The sequence below is a fragment of the Sorex araneus genome, chromosome 10, assembly GCF_027595985.1.
Source record: "Sorex araneus isolate mSorAra2 chromosome 10, mSorAra2.pri, whole genome shotgun sequence".
NCBI lineage: Eukaryota > Metazoa > Chordata > Mammalia > Eulipotyphla > Soricidae > Sorex > Sorex araneus.
Window position 1 is genome coordinate 8,832,369 of NC_073311.1, and position 22,478 is coordinate 8,854,846.

At 39.3% G+C, this 22,478-nt stretch overlaps 1 protein-coding gene across 13 annotated transcripts in view; it reads right to left on the bottom strand.

The window, feature by feature from the left end:
- GRIP1 (glutamate receptor interacting protein 1) overlaps positions 1–22,478 on the bottom strand; it is a 752,587-nt gene that overhangs the window by 163,630 nt on the left and 566,479 nt on the right. For all 13 annotated transcript variants that reach the window (XM_055118021.1, XM_055118025.1, XM_055118019.1 and 10 more), the window contains 3 exons: positions 14,189–14,324; positions 9,407–9,552; positions 849–932 (listed from right to left, as the gene is read on the bottom strand). In XM_055118021.1, the coding sequence (XP_054973996.1) occupies positions 849–932; positions 9,407–9,552; positions 14,189–14,324 (366 nt within the window). The remainder of the gene's footprint in view (positions 1–848; positions 933–9,406; positions 9,553–14,188; positions 14,325–22,478) is intronic.

Genomic DNA, 22,478 nt, shown 5'->3' on the forward strand with positions numbered 1-22,478 from the left:
GTTACATGATCTACATAGAATAGAACCTAAGTGCATAAAGTTTAGTCACTTCAGACAGTCTGAATTCAATAAGATATTTAATTTTAGTTAGTATTTTAATAATTTTGTATAATTTTGACTTTGGCAGGTATAAATATATTAATAAATCAAAATATGGGAAGTGGTTAAGTATTTTGATGCTCATAAAGTTCTCCATTGATACTCACTGTCATACTAAGAGTTACAAATTGTTAATGCCTATATCTTAATAGGAAGAACTGCCAATACAAAAAATAAAATATTAAAAGCCAAAATCGCAATTCAGAACTAATGGCTTTTATGACAAGTAGACATCACCCAAAATCTTTATGAATATCTTGTAATAAGATGAGCGCTAATGTACACAAGGTGCCCAGAGGATTGGATTATCTTGTATCCATTTTAAGAAAGCTATAATAATGAAATGTATTTCAGCAGAAAATAATTGAAACAAAGTTGCTTAATCCAAGTATACTAAATCAAATGAAGTTAAACTGATCAACATTTTTTGACTCAGTGGTACAAGAAATTACAAAAGAGAAGGCAAGAGACAAAGGTAACAAAATATGCTGGTTGTTAATTGACAAAGTTTATAAACAATGGATTTTTGTATGAATTAATGGACTAAACAAAATTAAGAAATTAGTATTCTACTTTGAGCCCTAATCATTGCTTCCTTTCTTTAAAGAAGTGTGGAGAGAAATATCGTAAGTGACTTTACACATAGGGAACATCAGTTTTTGAGGATGACTTTCAAGTACATTCCCAGATTTTTCCTGATAAGTTTTTCAAGGGTATCTGATGCTTTATGTTTTCTAACCACCACCTACCTCGTATTACAAAACCAAAGGTATTGCCTTCTTTATGTAATGTGACCTCCACTGTTCGGAAAATAACACTTGATCCTTGAACAGCTGATGCATGCAGAAAAGAGAAAGGAAAATATAAGCTTTAACTTGTAATAATATTTCTAAATTTGTCAATGTGTTATAAATACTACAGATTTTTGTAAATAATTCTTGCTTTGAGTAATCAAATAGCAATGATTTCCTTTTAAAGAAAATGCTGAAAAATAATTGTAATGACATACATATGCTATAAAGCTATTTGCATAAGTGACATATTTGTCTAAACACAATATTAAAAGCCTCAATATTACCTTTACTCTTGTGTGACCAATTTCTGGATAGAAGAATCACAAAAAAAGATACTCTTCATATAATAAGTATAATTGATTTCTATTTATAAAATGAAAAAGCAATATAACTTTTTACAAAACTTATGAAATAATGTAATCTAATTTTTTGCAGCTAACACAGGAAGAAAAAGATTGCCAAGAATAGATTAGCTGACACAAATAAATTTCCTGACACAATATATGGCAATTAAACAAAGACACCAGCAGACCAAATTTCTAAATACCTTAAAAATATTACTACTGACTAATAAAATAAAGATCTACTTCATTTCACTTGATACCATCATGCTTATGTGGTATTTGCCTTATTACTCTCATTTCACAAAATGGAATTGCACTGCCAAGTTTTGATCTCTAATTACACTGCACACAGTCTGAGACTATAGTTGTATGAAGGTGTAGTCACTAAAATATTCAGTTAAACTACTTGAAAAGTTGCTTGCCTTAGAGGCAGCTGAATTGGTTAAATCCCCAGTATCACAATCAAACTCTACCAAGAGTGATTCCCTAAGCACAGAGCCAGGAGTAGGTCCTGGGCAAAGTTGGGGGTGGCCCCCAATTCAAACTAAACCAAACAAAAAATTATCAATTAGTAATTCTTCACAGTAAATTATTGTTGAATTTTTAAAATTCCACAAATTAGTGTTATATTATAGATACTATATATGCTAATACAATCAATGTTATACTACAGAATATACTATAAATACAGAATGTTTATTAATAAAAATTGTTTAAATAGCTTTCCACCCAGACGAGACCCCAAGCGACCCCATACAAACAGCTCCTTCATTCCTGAACACCCATGATCCCAGAGGCCCAATAACTACTTTCGGAACCCAGCAGCTTCTTGCAAAAATGTCTCTAGACTGTGAACTAAGCTATGGCCCCATGCTGTCCCGGGAGAGGAAAGGTTTTTCTGTCTCGGCCTATCCTTTCCCCAGTGGCGTGGCGACCGCCCTCTTATAGAGCCCACTAAACAGAGGTACGTGCTTGCAGTGATGCGACTTCTGGCAGAAATTTCTCTGGACTTAATTACTAAAGTACCAGAAATCCAAAACTGCGCGGCCGCTATCATGGCTGTGCGACCTCCTATGCTCTTCATTCTCAGCAATGGAAAACAAATTATTAAATGATGGCTTTTTGGCAGGTCTGATTGTTGGAAAATTCTAAATAATAAGTGAGTTTTCTGTTGAAATATTGAATGTAATCGAAGTAAAGAGAGAGTAAAGTGAAAATCATCAGCCACACAGGTGGGGGGTGGGGGTGGGATGGGAGGTATACTGGGGTTTTTGGTGGTGGACCATGTGCATTGGAGAAGGGATGGGTGTTTGATCATTGTAAGACTGAGACTTAAACCTGAAAGCTTTGTAACTTTTCTCATGGTAATTCAATTAAAAAATTTCTTTAAATGTTTAAAAACTGAAGAAAGTGATGGTTTAAAATCTTTAACAATGATCTGTAATCTAGTATGTTCCTGAACAGTAACACATTTATTACTAGATCTTGAGGGGTTTATTATATAAAGTAATCAATAAGAAAACATGGAATTTAAAAGCATATTCTTCTCTTTCTTATTCTTCTTTGTTATTTTGCCCACATTCAGTGTTTTCAAGGCTTATTCCTGACTATGCACTCAGGGACTTCTGGTGGGATCTAGGGGACCATCTGGGGTGTCAAGAATTTGACCACATGCAAGGGACATCAATGGCCTACTCAATGTACTATCTCTCTAGCTCCTCAAATGTATCTTTAAAATAATCTTTCCTTTGCTACTTAGATATGGAAATGATTTTAATTAAGTATTAATTAAAATTATTTTAAACTATTAGATTCAGAATCCTCAAAGAATTAGACATGATTACAAAAAGACTGCAGTTCAATTCATAAAACTGCTCACATATGGCTGGGAAATAAAGTATAATACTAACTTGAGTCTGCTAAAAACAACATGAACCCTACAGCTGAACAAATATTTTGGTATATTGCTGATTTAATTAAATGTCATATTCTTGCTACCAGGGGAATTTTAGTTTATTCTAATCAACTAGGAACAGGACATAGAACTAGCTAAAAGTGTTGAGGTACGGTTTTAATTAAATGAACTTAAGTAAAATATTTTCTTATTTCTATGACCCAAAAGTCACTTGAAGATATTAGTTAAGAACATGATCTTTTTTGGCTTTATTGGTACAGGAGAGGAGAGGATTGGGGGAGAGAAATAATTGAGCATCTATTGCGTGCCAGGAACTCTGTAAAGTGGTTTACAAATACCATTTCATTTTGATCATTAAATCAACTTTCAATTATATAAAGCCAAATTCTAATTGACTGCCACCTGTCCTTGTTGGCTGGGTGTCTGTCATGGGAAATGCAAAGCACTGTCATTTTATTTGCTTGAGATAAATCATACTGACCACAAAATCTTCCAACCAAATCTATAGAGAATATAATGACATTTGGCATTGTCTGCAGCCTTAGAATATTCTCACTATTGCTGGTCATCATTTATAAACATAATTGTGAAAGTAGAGTACATTTAGTATATTTAATGACATTAATTTGAGATTTCTAATTTTTATCTGTATGTCTCTTCTTGAGAACTGGGTTTAACTATTTGGTGCCAGAACAGCTTATACTTCCATATGTGGACATCAGGATACACTTAGGGAACTTTTTCAAAAAATCAAATCCAAAAGAAACTAATTTTACAACTCAAAACTACGTGGTATGGTATGTCAGTAGTACCCTTGTCTCTTGTAATCATATATGAATATGCCTTATACTTCTGGACTACAAGTTATTAAATTATTTATTTATTAATTAATTGAGACTTCTAAATTGCATACTATTTCCTTGCCTTGCCAATGCATAAATCAAGAGATGCTGTGTACTCCCACACCCCATTTTGTTGGATTTGTCTGAGTGACTTGCTCAGGCATGTGGAATGTGAGATGCTAGCAGAGGCTGTAACTGTGCTGGGGCTTCTCTTGCTTCCCTCATTACTGCTAGTCCCTTGTCCTTCTATTGTCACAAGGAGAACTTTCCTTGGGGAGTTGCTTCTCCCTCACACTGAATTCCAGAATATGAGCCAGGGGAAGGGAGCATGAATCTGTCCCTCTCTTTCCTCTTTCTTTGCCCTTTTACCTCTTCTGCTTTTTCTTCTACTCCTCTATTATATTATAGAATTGAGAGGTTTAAAGGCCATCAAGGCAATGCTTTAACAAATTGGTTTGAATTTAAAGAAACAGTCTTCCTGAGAGAAAACTAGTCTGATTTATCTGATGGTTTAACAAGAACCCTGGCTTTGTCAGTAATATTCTACAGTAGACGTTTTATATAAAATATGAGGCAACTTCAAGGTTTGAATAGAAACTGCATTTAAAGATGTACAGAATAAGAAACATGCCAGAAAAGTAGTATTTTTAATGGTTTACTCTAGAATAAAGAATTTAAGGTGTTGAATTAAAAAAAATTAATGAGAATTACATAATATTTCAAAACTCCTTTTAGGGTAAATGAGTGAAAAATTTGAAGGCACTGTTCTAAATTTTAGTACAGAGAAACAGAAGATCTAGCTTGCTGGTGCTTAGGTAATAATACAATCTCAAAATAAAAAAGATTAAAAAATAGTTATAGTGCTGAGGTAGATCAACCATTTCATTTTCATAAAGAAGCAATTTCCAAAAAGACTTTCCCAAGGTCAAAGTTCTATTTTTCCTCTAACAAATCTCTGTCTGTCTCTGTCTCTGTCTCTCTATCTCTGTCTCTCTCTGTCTCTCTCTCTGTCTCTCTCTCTGTCTCTCTCTCTCTCACATACACACACACACACACACACACACAAAAACACACTTCCTCCTTTCTCTCAGATCTGGACTCGGGGTAGGCTGAAACTCAAATGGAGATGATTCTTGAGAGTTTCCAGTCTTGACCTCGGGTGCCTTATTCTCGAAGCAGTGAGCTTCCACTGGTGGTTCGCTTAGGCTGTCAGAACTCAGTAAGGGGGAGGCTTATTAATCCCTTCAACCTCTCTGAACTCAAAGACCTTATTAATTTATCCAAACATGATAGAAAGAGACAGAGAAAATCCCTGGAGGATCATTCTCCTTTATCTGTTTTTTACCATAAAATTCACACTTCTGTTTTAAAAAAAAAGTCACTCCCCACTCTTCCATCAGTTATACTGCATGAACACAGAAAAGCTGGAATCATCCCAAGTTTTAACCCCTGAATACTTCGGATATGAATCTTTTCCTCTTTAACCCTATGAGTCATGGCATTTTAGCCAAAGCTTTTGGGCTTATACCCTCTGATCTATATGTCATATATATAGTGGTAAAATCTAAGAATTCAGTGGTAATGTCTTAAAAATTCAGATCAGATGATTCTGTTCCTTGGCTTTCAAATTACTTACTGTCTCCTTCTGCTTGTATGACACCCACAAACGTTCCGCTGAGATCCTCTATGGGTTTGCTCCCTTTACCTCACAAACTTCAAACCCCCTTCTGCCTTTCATTTTATTTTCCAGTAACTCCAATTTGTTTGTAGTTCTACCTGTTCTAGGCTACTCCTACTTCCTTGCTGGATCCTCTATCTGGAATGTTCCTCTTCCTGCTGAAATTTCAAGTCCATAATCTCCTTCAGATCTACTTAGATATGTTCACATTTTCCTTTTTGGGGTCACATCTGGCAGTGCTAGAGGTTTGCTCCTGGACTCCGTGCTTAGGGATCACTCTTGGCAATGCTCAGGGGACGAGGCGGGGTGCCGGGAATCCTACCCGGGTCCGCTCCATGCAAGGCAACACTTTAACCCTTGTACTATCTCTCCAGCCCCAGAAGCCTCCGATTCTATGTCACACAGGACACTGATGTCTCTGCTGCTGGCATACTTGAAAGCCATGCTTGAGAATAAGGTATAGCTCTCTGTACCTTTTAGGAAGAGTATCAATCATGTCATTGATACTCATACCTCAGTGGAATGAAAAAATATGCAAAGTATTAGCCTGAGATAACTGGCTTCTCTTAACTCTTGAGAAATGATTTTAGATATTATTCAAAGCAAACAGAATGGGAGACTAACACCCAAGAATAGTAGAGACAAGTATCAAGAGGAGTACTCCACAGCTTGGAAGCTGACCTCACATGCTAGGTGACGAAGCAGCTCTGATAGAGAAGGGATCACCAAGCAAAGGGTGCTAGGCGGGCCCACTAGGGATGGAAGATACAGGCTGAAAATAGACTATAGACTGAACAAGATGCCTACTTAATACCTCTGTAGCAAACCACAACACCCAAAAAGAGAGTGAGCAAATGGGAATGCCCTGCCACAGAGACAGGGTGGGGTGAAGGGGACAGGGTGGGGGTGGTGGGAGGGATGCTGGTACCATTGGTGATGAAAAATGGGCACTGGTGGAGGGATGGGCACTCGATCATTGTATGACTGAAACGTAAGCATGAAAACCTGTAAGTCTGTAACTTTGTCTCACGGTGATTCACTAATAAAATAAAATTTAAAAAAATTTAAGAAAACAATATTTTCAGTGGAATAATCACTGTATCACTGTTATCCAGTTGCTCATCAATTTGCATCTCCATTGTGAGACTTGTTGTCAATGTTTGTGGCATATCAAATATGCCACAGATATCTTTCCAGGCTCTCGGTAGCTTGCTGGGCTCTCTGAGAGGGGTGAAGGAATCGAACCCGGGTCGGCCACATGCAAGGCAAAAATGTCTTACCCACTGAGCTATTGCTTCAGCCCAGTGGAATAATAATAATTACTAATTTACTAATACATAAGTTGCAAATATATGACAATTATATACATATTTCATGTGAACACAGCATTCAGTTTTTTTAGTGGTTTTCTTTTGGAGCCTTTTAGTGTTTTCCTACTGGTGCTCAGGGGCTAACCCTTGGTTCAGTGTTCAGGGGTCAATCCTAGTGTTCTGCCCCATGTGATGCTGGAGATTGAATTCAGGACTTCTGCATGGAAAGAATATACTTCAGTCCCTTGCATTATCATTCCAGTTTGATAATTGAATTTTTACAAAAAATTAGCATTTATTATACTCATTTTACAATTGAGAACTCTAAGGCTCAAAAAACTTAAATAATATGCCCAAAGTCATAAGACTAGAAAAGGGCAAAACTTGGCATTTACTAGTTATAATTTAGTTGACATTTAACAAGATCTTAACCCTCTGTGTTTACTGGTCACCCTTGCTGAGTGTGAAAAAATGCTGTAGCAAGGTTTCTGAACACAGAATTAAGTTGATTTTATTATAAAATCGCCACTAAAATTTTTTGTGTTACATTTATGTTAAGGATGATTTGCTGGAGCCACAGAGATAGTACAGGTGTTAAAGCTTTGCCTTACATGCTGCCAAGTCAGCACCACATACAGTGTTGTGAGCACCAAGAGTGATTCCTTTTTTTTTTTTTTGGTTTTTGGGTCACACCCGGCGATACACAGGGGTTACTCCTGGCTCTGCACTCAGGAATTACTGAGGAATGCATTTGCTTCTGACCATCTGCATTGACCATGTCTCACCCAGATCTCTTCAATAGCTCCTTACCTGACAGCTCAGCTGCTACCCTTGCCTCCCGCAGCCCAGTGACAAGAGGCAACCTTTGAAAACATCAACCAGATCGTGTCACTCCTCTGTCCCAAAGTAGACAATGCCTTTCTGTATCAGTCCTAGTAGAACTGTCAGGTTCTTCCAAAGGTCTTCAAGGACATCTTTACTCTGGACATTCTTGACCAGCTGTTATCCCTCTATTCCTCTAGTTTACTGGGCTCCAGTTACTCTGCCTCAGAGCTTCTAGGACAATCCAAGATGCTTTCCTGATTTTTAACCAACTAGCAGCTGATGTTTCTTCCTGGAACCCTCTTCCCCCAGAAGTCCCAACTTCCTCACATCCTAGAGTCACTGACTCAAGCCATTCCTCAGTGAAGTGGTTTTGAACTACCCTATTTCAAATTTAAACCCATCCTCACCCCAACACCCTCAATCTCTCTCTTTGTTCTACTTCCTGGTCCACATAGCAGCCATGGCCCATGGTCTTCATACTATGTATGTAGTTTTACTTTAATTTTCTGTCATTTCTAATGTAACGTAAACTTTACTGGGCTCCCAAGCTCCTAGTAGCTAGTGGTGGCTAGAATATAACAAAAATTCAGTCAGGCCATGATGAACTAATGATTACCAACTGTTACTTACCAATATGAGTGTTAACAAGAAGAACAAATAACTTGCCCATGGCAGCATCCATGTGAACTACTTCATAGAAGAAAATGTCTTCAAGGACATCCTATCCCATATGCAAAGGAAGCACCATACCCTCCAGTATTATCTCTCTAGCCTCATTTGTGCATTCATTATTTAGCAAAAATTGTATAGCACCAGATGTTGTTTGTATCTATACATCCCCAGGTGCTTTACAAATATGAAGTCGTTTAGTCCTTAATAGATCTATGAGTAGGAAATAATATTATCCCCATTTTCTAGATTTAAGAAGTGAGACATGGAATCCTCAAAGGAGTGGAGCTAATAAAAAGTGGGAGCAGGAATGTGAGCCTGGGTCTTTGATACCAAATTTTAGCTTTGCTCTACTGACATTCCTATAATGAGGAATTAATATATCAAGTTTCTTATAAAATTACTCCTGTTGTCATTATTACCTGACAATAATGGATCCTGATATATTCCCACGTTACAGAAATTAAGAATTATAAAACAATCAGCATAATATCCTATGGGAAAAACTGTTTCCTGTAGGCTTGATCAGGAAGTTCACAAAGTCTGTATGATTCATAATGCACAGAACTTATAACATGTTGACTGCATATTTAAATAGCTTAAGTGATCAATACCATATTCACCTTTTTTTTCTTTTTGGGTCACACCTGGCTCTGCACAGGGGTTACTCCTGGCAGTGCTCAGGGGATCATATGGGGTGCTGGGAATCGAACCCGGGTTGGTGGCATGCAAGGCAAACGCCCTACCCGCTGTGCTACTGCTCCAGTCTCCCTATTCATCTTAATGGAACAGGAGACCAATATAATTTCATTGCTATCTAAGTCCTTTTTAACACTTCCTGAGTAGACTCTAAGGTCATCTATTCTAATAATTGCTTTGCTTCGGGAGAAACATGGCATTGCTCTTCCACCCTTAACAGTGACTACTTACAGACAGGAGGCAGCTCATACTCAACTTCAAGAACCACTCTTTCCCCGACATTCTTCAGCAAGCTGATGATCTCATCATGGCGAAATTTGGCCAGGTTGATCCCATTCACGGCTTTGATATAGTCCCCCACATCAAGCTGATCACTTCTGTAAAACAGAGAATATTTCAGCTGGCCCAGCCTCGCTGCAGATCCACATGACTAGCCTGTCTGCTTCTCTTCACGAATAAGCACATAAATCTGGGGGCAGGATGGCTGACAGAAGTCACTGCCTCCTAGGACAGAGTCAGTCTCTTAGAGGCAAAAGAAAACCCCGGGCGGATGGAGACTAGATCTTTTTCATTCAAGCTGACTATCAGATTTTGGAACTCTTGCTTTGGGTCAGTAGCTGTCTCTGATTTCTTCCTAACCCTTTGACTCTTTTATTTTTAAAGAGCACCATAAAATAAAGTAACGAGGCAACTGTTTTTAGTTGCACTGCCCATAAAGTGCTGATTCTTTGGGTGCAGATGACCCAGATCCTGGAACACCACGATACTCTCTCTCTCCTTATTCCCTCCTATTCTGGTTGCCTGACTTCTGGACATTTCACAGCTTTCAGTATCCCTGGGAGTTTGTTCAAGGCCAAGGGACAAGCTGACTTTGCTTTTATTTACTGATAAAACAAAAGTACTGGTGAAGAAGAAATTCCAGCACAGGTATTGGGCTCTGACCTACCCGGCTCTCTTCCATGGGAGAACTTGGGTCAGCTTGGGGCCTTTAGTCAAATGCTTAGGCAAGAGTGCAAGACCAATGATAACTATTAAAATTCATATCACTGATAAGGCCCTTCAAAAATATTTTCTCCTCAAATAGAACCACCTTATTTGTTTTTCTGATCTAAGTCTAGCTCCTAATCCTGCCTGATCTGCTTCCGTCTGCAATACCCGCTGTCACTCTCAGATCAGGTGTTTAAACACACATAGCAATTTAATTACCCGAGACTCTGTGGCAACACTTATAGCTGCTGTTAGGAAGAATGAAGTCATGAAATTTGCTTATAAGTGGATGGATGTGGAGAGCATCATGCTGAGTGAAATGAGTCAGAAGGGGAGGGACAGATATAGAATGACTGCATCCATTTGTGAGATATATAAATATCTATATATTATATATTTATACATTATATATGTATATATTGTATATGTGTATATATGTTATGAGGCTAATATCCAAGGCCAGGGTAAACAGGAGCTAGGAGGACTGGCCACCGGTTGGAAGCTTGCCACAAGAGTGTGTGTGGGGGTGAAGGGCAGTTAGAATACAGAAGGGATTAACATGAAAATAGTGGTTGGAAATGATCATTTTGGACAGGAACTGAGTATTGGAAGTAGATAAAAGCATATAAGGATATACCTGATAACCTCTTGTTATCTGTATTGAAAACCAAAAGGCTATATATATGTATATATACACACACATATATATGTACATATATATACATACAGGATATATATGTACACACACATATATATACAAAAGGATATATATGTACACACATATGTGTGTGTGTACATGGTCCTGCTCTGCCAGTTGCTCAACAACTTCTGGGCGCACTCCATCAACCTCAAAGAGATCAACCTGAGGCTGCAGATGTCCCAGGTGCTGCTCAGAGACGCAGGCAGGTGTGTGTTTGTCAGTGTGCAGATCATTACAACATGCCAGTCGACCAAAAGCTTACATTTGATAGATGGGAACACCTGTAAAGGCGATTAGAGGCCGCCCCCAAAGCCTCTTGGAGAGCCCAGCAAGCTACCAAGAGTATCCTGCTCACATGGCAGAGACTGGCAAGTTACCCGTGGCATACTCAATATGCCAAAAACAGTACAATGACTGTCCTCATTCCCCTGATCCTGAAAGAGCCCCCAATATGCCATCAGGCTACACTAGCATGCTACAGGAATGAATGTTGCCCACTCTAGCAAATCGATGAACAACGGGATGACAGTACATACATACATACATATATATGTATATGTGTATATATACATATATATATATAGAGAGAGAGAGAGAAGAAAAGTGCCTGTCATAGAAGGCAGGTGGCAGCGGAGGGAAACTAGGGCCATTGGTGCTGGGAAATGTGCACTGGTGAAGGGACAGATGTTGGACCATTATATGACTAAAACCCAATCATGAACAACTTTGTAACTGTGTATATAATTGTGATTCAATTAAATTTTTTTTAAAAAAACCACTTATGGCTGCATTTTAGTCTTTGGCCATGTTATCGTTATGCCCCAATTTTTCACATTTTTTTAATGCTACAAACCCTCTTAGGGTAGGAATGTATTATAATTATTTTAGTTTATTTACTATAAGATGATAGCAGTTTAAACCAATAATTTTCAGCCATTTCTGACCCTGGCCACCTCCTGACCTTGTTTCTTTATTATGACAATTCCCCACACCCTCATCCAATCAGCTGATACCCTATTCTTATACAGTGGTCCCATATTAACATGATTTTCACCTGTCCCTCAAGGCCCTCCCCCTTGGAATATTCTGGGGACTAAGGTCTGTCATAGGATCCCCTGTTGAGAAATGCTGACTTAAACAATGACTCTTGAATGACGACTGACACATTTGTTAAACTTTTTGGTAATAGCTCAGTTAAAAATATACACTGAGTGAGTACTGGTGGAGAGATGGGTACTTGAGCATTTAATGACTGAAACGCAAGCACGAAAGTTTATAAGTCTGTAACTGTACCTCATGGTGATTCACAAATAAAATATTTTAAAAATATATATACAGTACACCACTAGTTTTAATTATAGCATCCATGAGACCAAGAATGGTATTTCCACCCCATTCAGACTTGCTGTAGAGGTTCCACTGGAAGGTGTTCTAGAGAGGGACCCCCTTGCATCACAGATTAGCCAGAAGAGCTAAACAAACAGAAGAGGCCAGAAGTATGGGGAAACACCTCTTACGAGACCTCAGGAAGGAGACAAAGGTGCTGGTGTTGACTTTTTATACATAATAACCTCAGACCACAGAGTGATAATAGCCTTCTGCTCATGAACTCTACATACAGGTTGACCACCAAAAGGAATAACTCTTTCAGAGGACCCTTTATAAGGCAAGAACTTTGTAACTCATGTGGACTGATGTGGACAAGAATTGGGATCCAGAATTAAAAACGCATTCAGGAGCCAGAGCAATAGTAGAGTGGGTAGGGTGCTTGCCTTGTACATGTACAACCAGGTTCTATTCTGGGCATCTCATATTGTCCCCTGAGCACCTCCAGAAGTAATTCCTGAGCACAGAGCCAGGAGTAAACTCTGAACATCACCAGGTATGGCCCAAAATACAAACAAAAAAAATGCATTCGTCTCCCTTTATCTGTTGCGCTCTCCTTTTTTTTCTGGCTTTTTGGGTCACATCTGATGATGCACAGGGGTTACTCCTGGCTCTGCACTCAGAAATTACTCCTGGTGGTGCTCAGGGAACCATATGTGATGCTGGGAATCAGACCCAAGTTGGCTGTATGCAAGGCAAATGCCCTACCTGCTGTGCTATCGCTCCAGCCCCTGTTGCACCCTCTTTCTGGGGGGTGGATTGCAAATGTACATCTAAAGCAAGCCCACTCCCACCTGGCAGCCAGGACATCTTGTCTTTGAAATAACCAGAATGAGCTGTAGGTCCTGAGAACCAGGACAAAGGACCTCCTCCTCTAAGACTGCTGGTCCTTTCTGGAAACCATCTATCTTGAGAAAAAGCTCTCCAAGATGAAAAGTACAGAAGCTATGGACAAGGAAACATTTTTTAAAATTTTATTGAATCACTGTGAGATAGTTACAAGCTTTCATGTTTGGGTTACAGTCACACAATGATCAAACACCCATCCTTCCACCAGTGCACATTCCCCACCACCAATATCCCCGGTATACCCTCTCCCCTTCCCCACCCTCCCTCTGCCTCCATGGCAGACAATATTACCCATTCTCTCTACTTTTGGGCATTATAGCTTGCAACACAGACACTGAGAGGTCATCATGTTTGGTCCATTATCTACTTTCGGCATGCATCTCCCATCCCAACTCCAGCCATCATTTTCTTAGTGATCCCTTCTCTATTCCATCTGCCTTCTCCCCTCCACTCATGAAACAGGCTTCCAGCTATGGGGCAACTCTTGGCCCCTGTATCTACTGTCCTTGGGTGTCAGCCTCATGTGATGTTATTCTATACTCCACAAATGAGTGCAGTCCTTCTATGTCTGTCCCTCTCTTTCGGACTCATTTCACTTTGCATGATACTTTTCATTTATAGCAAATTTCATGACTTCATCTCTCCTAACAGGTACATAGTATTCAGACAAGGGAAAATTTTTAACTTAGAATCTTGGAGTTGGCCTCCTACACTGTCTCGGCAGGCAGTTCCACCACCCCCGCCCCCCGCACACAACAGGGGTCCTCTGCTCCTCATTTAGATGACTGGAGGGTCTCATTCCCCCAGCAGCCTGTCTGCTGCTTAGCAGCACCTCTGGGAACCAGATCCAGACAGGTGTTTTACAATTAAAATCTTAGAAGGGGACCGGTTACTCCTGAGCTGACAAGATTCTCCCCCATGGCTCTGGCACAGACTAGGAAAGCCAGGCATCTGAAAGGGACCCCCGAAGTGCCTGGGCCTGGCAGATGGCAGCTGCCATTTATTTATCGTGACCTTTTCTGATGGCGCTTTAATTTTTGAATTAATTACACCCTGTGTCCCTTGCCCACATTTCCCTGGTACACGGTTACCTCGCAGCGATCCCTCCTTGCCGCAGATTGGAGACTCTGGGTTTGCCATCCTTATCAATTCCTCCTGACACTGTGAGCCCAAGTGTCGTGCCTTCCTTCTTCATCAACTCGACGACAGTGCAGCCCTTGAATTCCTCTGTTGGAAAAAAAAAAGCATTTGCCTTATGAAATAAGAGCCAAGGAACCAATATTTTTGTGTATGAGCAAGGACTCCTATAAACTCTCCACTTTGATGAGAAACAATCTGTGACCTCTTTTCCATTGCCACTTGCAAAATATGTCATAAGGATGTGCATTCAGAGAAGGCTGAGGCCGATCTTTCAATACCGGATATTAAAATGGATACCAGTGGGGCAGTTCACTCTGGGTTTGCAATAAATAGTCTGACATAGCTTAGGTACAGATGCTAATAGTCACCCACATTTTCTGCCAGTCTCAAGTGACTTTCTCTCTTTCTTTCCTTGTAAACTTCAAAAGGAACAATTGGAAATTGAAAGATAAGGGTCGAGCACAGAATTTTAAATGATAACTCAAATGTACTAGGGCAGCAGCTGACTCCAAGCTCATGGAACATTTCAGCAGCAGAACTCAAGTGACACAGAGGAGAGATGTTGACAGGTTTCAGACAAATATTATTGACACTACCTGTTTGGTTTTTGATCCCAAAAAAGAAAGTACAGTAGTGGCCCAGGAGATGTTGCCATGGCAAAAACACCTGCCTTGTAAGTTTGAGACTAACATTCATTTTTTAGCCCACATGCACCAAGCATGGTCCTGGCAGCTCTGCGGTTGGACCCCCAGAGTTGCCAAGGAGTGCACGCTCTTGTGCGCAGCACAACTCATCTGTGATGTCCCTGGAAAACAGTACAAAGAGTGTGCATGAGCTCAATCAGTAAAGTGTGCAACCCCAGCAAGTAACAAAGCCACATGTATCACCACTGGTCAGTACCACAACCATCTTTGAAACAATAACAACAAGAGGAAGGGTTACACAAGCTAAAAAATTATTTAAAGAACTAATAAATAAAAATTACAATGATTTATACAATTCTTTAGATACCTTACAGAATAAGTCATAATATGGTAAGTCAGGGTTGGGCCTCAGAAGTTCCCAGTAACAGTCATAAATCTGCTTCTCTACTTATCAAAATTGGAACTTTTATACTTTTATAAACTTTTAGAATATAAAAAAATCCAAGAGAGGCCTCTCAAAGTCCAAACAACAGAAAGATGATGTGCACATCTCTGTTCCTTCCATGATGCCATGTCACTGAATCAATGGCTGTTTCAAAAATCTGCATGAGGGCTGGAGCGGTAGCCCAGTGGGTAGGGCGTTTGTCTTGCACGCAGATAATGCACGTTCAATTCCCAGCATCCCATGTGGTTCCCTGAGCACTGCCAAGAGTGATTCCTGAGTGCAGAGCCAGGAGTGCATCTCCGGGTGAGACCCGAAAAGCAATAAATAAATAAATAAACCTGCATGAATATGTAGCATGTGTAGCATAAAAGTTTTCTAACTGTTGTTACCACAAGCTATCCCACTAGAAAACGAATGAGCAAAATCATGCGAGGGGAGAAAATGATCGCTCAGCGTGGGGGGAGAACAGGGCTGGTGGGGAAGGAGCCCTGGGAAGAAGGTGGTGTTTCTTCTCAGTCTGGCTGTGTGTTTTTCTGGCCTGGCTTTTAAGGTTGCCAGTTCCTGGTAACCTATGGGCCAGCAGGCCCTCCCTGTAAGCCTCCTCTTCCTGGTTTCACACCATGGAGTCCAGAGCTGTTACTGTCCATGGTTGCAGAAACCCAGGCAGAGTCTGTGAGTGCAAGGGATGTCAGCCTTGTTTACTACATTCAGATGAGAGACCAAATCATGATTGAATTCAAGAATCAAATTTCTTGTCACGTGCACAAAAGCACAGTGCCTTTTGCATGATTTACCAGACGTGTTTGCAAAAAAAGCCGATCAGGGTCCCCATTTTACATGTGCCTCAACTCCCAGTGCAGTCCGTAAGAAATACATTGGGGGGCTGGAGTGCTAGCACAGCGGGTAGGGCATTTGCCTTGCACGCACCAACCCAGGTTTGATTCATAGCATCCTCTATGGTCCCCTGAGAACCACCAGGAATAATTCCTGAGTGCATGAGCCAGGAGTAACACCTGAGCATTGCCGGGTGTGACTCAAAAAGCCAAAAAAAAAAAAGCATTGGTTTAGGGGCTGAAGCAGTGGTACAGCTTGTAGGGTCTTTGCCTTGCATGTGGCCTGCTTGGGTTCAATCCCTGGCTTCCCATATGGTGAAGCACTGCCAGGAGTAATTCCTGAGTGCAGAGCCAGGAGTAACCTCAGAGTGTCGCCTGGTGCAACTCAAAAATGAAAAACTAAAAGAAATACACTGGTTCAGTGGAGTTCATGACCAATTCAATCAGCTTAATCAATGGCTGAGTAAATAGCAGTATGCCTACATAAAAAAAAAGAAATACATAGGTTCAAATAATATTTGAAGAGAACAACTTAACAACCAATATCTAGTAGTCCTCCTTGGCAGACATCTATGCATAAATTTTTTAAAAATTAAGTTAATAACTAAAGCAATCAAAATTATGTAATAGATGTATATTCATCCCACAGAATCAGAATGTCCTCCACAGATTTGCATAATCTTCAAATATTTAAAGTGGTCCTTTATATTTAAAAATAAGATTATATATCTTTATGTGAAGAGGTAGAAGTAGTTTCTTTAGGGCCAATCTGAAAGGCGAATCAGAAATGCACATAAAAGGAACTATGACAAAGGAACTATGACATAGTAATCCTACAGTCATTAAGAAAATGTTTCAATTCATAAAACCTCACTCAAATTTAGGCATGAGAACATACTTCCTGCATAAAATGGGACAGCAGGGAGCTGGAGCAGTCTGATGGGATGTGGGTAATACAGGTTTTTCCAGGAGGAACCCAGATCCTTCTTCCCAAGCTTCTGCCTAAAGCCCAACCGTCTAGAAAAGCCAGTTTTTCAGCTTCCATTGTCCTCCATGAACAAATAAATTTATCTTGGCTACCTCTAATCCAGGTATGAGTCCATTTCGTCTTGTAAAAAAATCGCAATTATTTCCTTAATAGCTATTTAATAACATGAGAGAAAATATTCATGCACCAGTTAATTGAGTATTTATGCATTCATTGATTCTAACATTTACTGAGTGCTTATTATGAGTCAGTCAACAAAGTTCAAAATGGACAAAGTTACAGAATCTTGGGCTCAGGGATGTAGCTCAGAGATAGCGCCCATACCTCTGAGGTGTGAGGCAGAGTGTGATTCCTGGCACCACCTCACACTCCTGAGTGTGATGCCCATGGCACTGCCATGTGATCTCTGACACCAGTGTAAGTGTTTAACCTCTGGCAACCTTTAGCCCAGTACGTGACTTCTGGAGATAGCAACAAGGGCAACAAGAATAAAGGGAAGGGGAGGGGTGTGGAGGCATCGCAGCAGCTTCCAGTCGAATTAGAGCGGTCACAGACCACGATGGCACAGTGTGTGTGACAGAGAAGAGAGACAGGGAGTAGACAGTCTCAGAAACAATGTCAACTGAAGGTTTGATGTTGCAAACACCACATCTACTTCACAATTCTGTCTTCTGTCCAATCTGTCTGGATTATCGATCAGGATTAGCTGAGCAGAACAGTCCCAAGCAGGAATCTAAATTAGGCAAAACTCAGGAGTAAAAAAATATTGTTGCAAGAGAATGCGCTGAATCACAAGAAAAAACTGCCAATTAGTATCTCGTCCCTGCAGAATTGACGACATCTTTTATGGTTTTCCTGATGCAGGGTAGAGAAAAGCAGCAGCCTGGAGAGGAAAGTGTTTCTTAGAGTTTGCTTTCTGCTAACCTGCTTTGTCCACTAGACTCATCAATCATTGCATGTCTCTTTTGGTATTTAATGTTTGCATAATGATCTAATAGCAAAGAGAAATGAAGACAGATGCATTCATTTGCATGAGTTCACTTACATATCAAGGTTTACTGAACAAAGCTTTGCAGTTAAAGAGTGGGACTTGAGCCGCTTAATATGTACTGACAATTTCTTTTCTTGTAATTTAAATTGCAAATATTCCTTTCAGTTAAGGAGGACTGGGTAACAAAGACTGTAGTCTCTGGAAGTTAGCATGTAGTACGGGGAAGAGATGATGCCTAACTGGAAAGTAATAAAAGGTTTTGGAGTCGACATTTTTCTTACTCACTATATTTAATGACCTTAATAAGAGACCCACAGATTTACTTCTGTACCAAGAATCATTCAACATAACCAACAAACATTTTACTGACATAATAGGATTTTATTTTTCTTTGTATACATAATTCTATATTCTTAACTACTGAACTTCAGATTTTAAGAAAACTAATGAGTTTTAGCAAAACCAAGAGTATTATGAAAAAATTACTGCTAACAAGAAACTTTAATCACATAGGTGTATAATTAATATGTAAAAACCATAGCCCTTATACAGACTAATGATGGAAACCAGAAGTTATTATAGAAAATGGCTATTTGCAATAGCAAAAATATTTACTATAAAATAATTCAAAGAAAATTGTGTGATATCTATAGGAAGAAAACTTGAGAACATGAAAAAGGGTCTTTGGCATTTTGGAGTGGTGGAGGCAAGTATAAGTTGGAACATCAAAAGCATGAATGTTAACACTATTTTAACCATGTTACCTTAACTACAATAAAAAGGAGTAAAAATAAAATCAAAACAATGAAAAGGTGTTTCATTCATTTACTCAGTGAAAAACCGAGAAATTATATATAATGCCGTGGTTTAGACTTTGGAAATACAACACTAAACAAAATAGATAAAATCCCTGTAACAAAAAATGACTATTCCAGTAGAGAGCAAACCTGACATCAAAAAATGGTAATTTTCCCTAAGTTAATCTATAAACTTCAGAGAAGCAATAAAAATGCCAGTAGAACTTTGAGGTCTGAACTATATTTCTTTTCCTTTGAGCCTACCAAGCCAATGCTCAGGAGACTGGGAACCACTCCCAGCGATACTCAGCCAACTGCACTGGACAGTTAAATACTTGGGCCTGCAGCGCAGTCCTGCCCAGGTGAGGGACACTGGGGGAACCCCTGGGTCACTTCAGTCTCTGGGAATTCACATGGACTACTCAGTGGTGCTACGGGATTCCTGCAGTGCCAGGAATTGAACTTCAGACCTCCACATACAAAGCCCTTTGATATATGCCTCAACTTCTAGTTCAATTTTATTTTATTAGAAAAAAGAAACATGTGTTATATAGAGATCTTTTGAAAACTTTACTTCCCAAAGTATGCTGTTTAATTGTGGGGAAGAGTAGAGCTACCCCTGATGTGTCTCTGAATGAGGTAATACAGAACTGACCAGATGTAAACTATGAATCATATTTTCCCCAAGAACTTAGTTGTTTTTTTTTAAAGGACATACCGGAAGTAGGGGTAGGAAGAAGAGGCTGGCAAGGCCTCTCTATTTTCATATTTTCATTTTCATACCCTGCTCAGAGTCTGGAGTTTTTGAATGGAGAAGGAGTGTGGGGAGAAAGGAGGAGAGGAACCAGAAAAAGACAAAAGGAAGAAAAAAATATAGGTCTGGGGTATTCAGAATCCATCTTAAACCACCCTAGCGTTTTGCAGTGCAGTTTTGCATAAAATAAAGGTATTGCATAATAATGATTTTATTTTCTTTTGAGAAAATCTTGGCACCTGGAAATTATTGTCTCATTCCATATTTAAAAATTTAATTCAGATGGCAAAATGGACAAATTCCAGAGGATTTCATTTGCGTGTATAACATAAGGAAACAAAGTACATAAACTGATGAAACAAGGCAAAAACAAGCCCTTGAATTCTGGCAACAGAACTGAAGATATGAGCTGGAGGAGCAAAGGGTGGAGGGGTCCATCCAGCAAACTGGCGGAGGGTTATCAGTGTCCTGGTGAGTAGTGTGGTGACAGACATCCAAAGCGGAAACCTTATAGGCCTCAGACTTACTCTGTGAAGCAAGCCAGCATTTCCTCAATGAAATATTGTTATGCTTATACCAGAAAAAAGTTATTTTCTATGTTTTGGCAAGTCCCTCTTCAGGGGCTAAATGAAGAGGAGTTATTCTCATGTCTTGGCAAGTCCCTAATATGGGGCTGAATGGAGAGGGAATTCAGAGAAATTCAGGGGCTAAATAAAGAGGAAATCACAAAGCAGACAATGAGAGCAACAGCTGCTGAAAGTGGGCAGACAAATAGGCAATGATGGTGACAACCATTTGTGATCAAGAACCATGAGAAGAGTAAAGAAAGAGCTACTGTGGTTTAGCCTGGGGGCTTCCTAATCAGAGTGGGTAAGTGCCGGGGTGGGAAGCAGGTGGTGCCAGGGATGGACAAGATGGCAGCATGCAAGGCACCTGCTCTACTACGGAGACCCACTGCAGCCCCTTGTACTCACCGCATCCTTCCTATCCAACTCCTCTGACAAATGAAAACCCAAATTGATTCTCTGTTCCTTTGGGTGGTTATTATACTTTTGCCTTTCTAAGACTGTTAAATAAGTAGAATTTTAATATGAAATACTTCTATGGTTGACTTTTGGTAGCCACATGTTTCTGGTGATTCGCCTGAGCTGTGTGTAGCAATAGTTTGCTTCCGCTTACTGCAAAACACTACCCCATGGCCCAGATAGATCACAGTTACTTAACCATTTATTTGATGAAGGACATCTTTGTTGTTTCTAGTTTTGGATGATAGTTAAAGCCGAGAAGAGGAAATATCCCTCTTTCCTGGTTGTTTCCCATTTTCGGGGAGAAACACGACATGGCGTCCACCATACTATGAGGCACGGGAAGGGGGATGAGGGAAAAAAAAAAGGAAAAAGAAAAAGGGGAAAAAAAGGGTTATGTACTTGGAGCAGTGGGTCTAAATATCTCTTCATTCTCAGCAATGGAAAACTAATTATCAAATGCTTCCTTGGCAGTAGGGCTGTCTTTCTTGGGGGGAAACTCCAACAACAGTAGTGAGTTTTGTGTTGAAATATGGAATGTAATCAAGGTAAAGAGAAAATAAAGTGAAATTAATCAGTTATGCAGTTGGGGATGGGAGGGCGGGGGCGGGAGGTATACTGGGGTTTTTGGTGGTGGAATATGGACACTGGTGAAGGGATGGGTGTTTGAATATTATATCACTGAGACATAAGTCTGAGAACTTTGTAACTTTCCACATGGTTATTCAAAAAAAAAAAGCTGCTGGAAACATTCAAGCACAGAATTTTGTGTCAATCTGAGTATTCACTTCTCTGGAATACAAACCCAGGAGTATAACTGCTAGGTCATATGGTAGTTTCATATTTATTTTTCTAATAAACTTCTAAGTTGTTTTCCAAAATAGCTGCACAATTTTTTCCCATGAGCAGTGTAAGAGCGATCCAATCTCTCTGGGTCCTTACTAGTATTTGATGTTGTCACTATGTTTTTTATTTTATTTTACTCGTTCTGGTAAGTGTGCCATGATATCTAATTGTGGTTTTAATTTGGGTGTAATTTGAGACATTTCCCTAATGAGAAATGTTGAATCTTTTTCATGTGTGTGTGCATTTATTTGACATCTGTATATCCTCTTTGGTGAAATGGTTATTACCCATTTTCTAATTAGTTTGCTTTTTTACTGTTGAATTTTGAGAGCTGCTTATATAATCTAGATACTAGTCCCCAGATGAATATGCTATTTGCAAATATCTTTCTCCAGATTTTATTTTCATTCTCTTATCCATGTTTTCTGTAAACATTTGAATTTTGATGAAGTCCAGTAGATCAGTTTTTCCATTAACTGAAAGGAAATGTCATCAAGTCTAAGGCTTCTTTGATGAATTTTAAGCATTTGTGAAATTTCTTCTCATTTTATTCTAGTTTCTAAATGTTCTATTTTACGACCTACATTTAAGTTTGTGACTAATTTTGAATTCATTTGTAACACGAGACTTGGCTAAAACTCACAGACACAAACTTATAGGTAAGGGAGAAGTTTATAAATTTTCAATTATTGAACAAACTATCTTTCCCCATTAAACTGATTTTACATATACATGTAGGGGTCTTTCTACATTTTATATTTTACTCTTTTTATCTATATGTCTATCTTCACAAACAGCATAGTATTGTTCTAACTATATAATATGTCTTGTACCTGGGTACACTGATTCTTTCCACTTTGCTATACTTTTAAAAAAGTGCCCTAGAACAGATGACTGGTTAAAGAAATTTTGGTACAT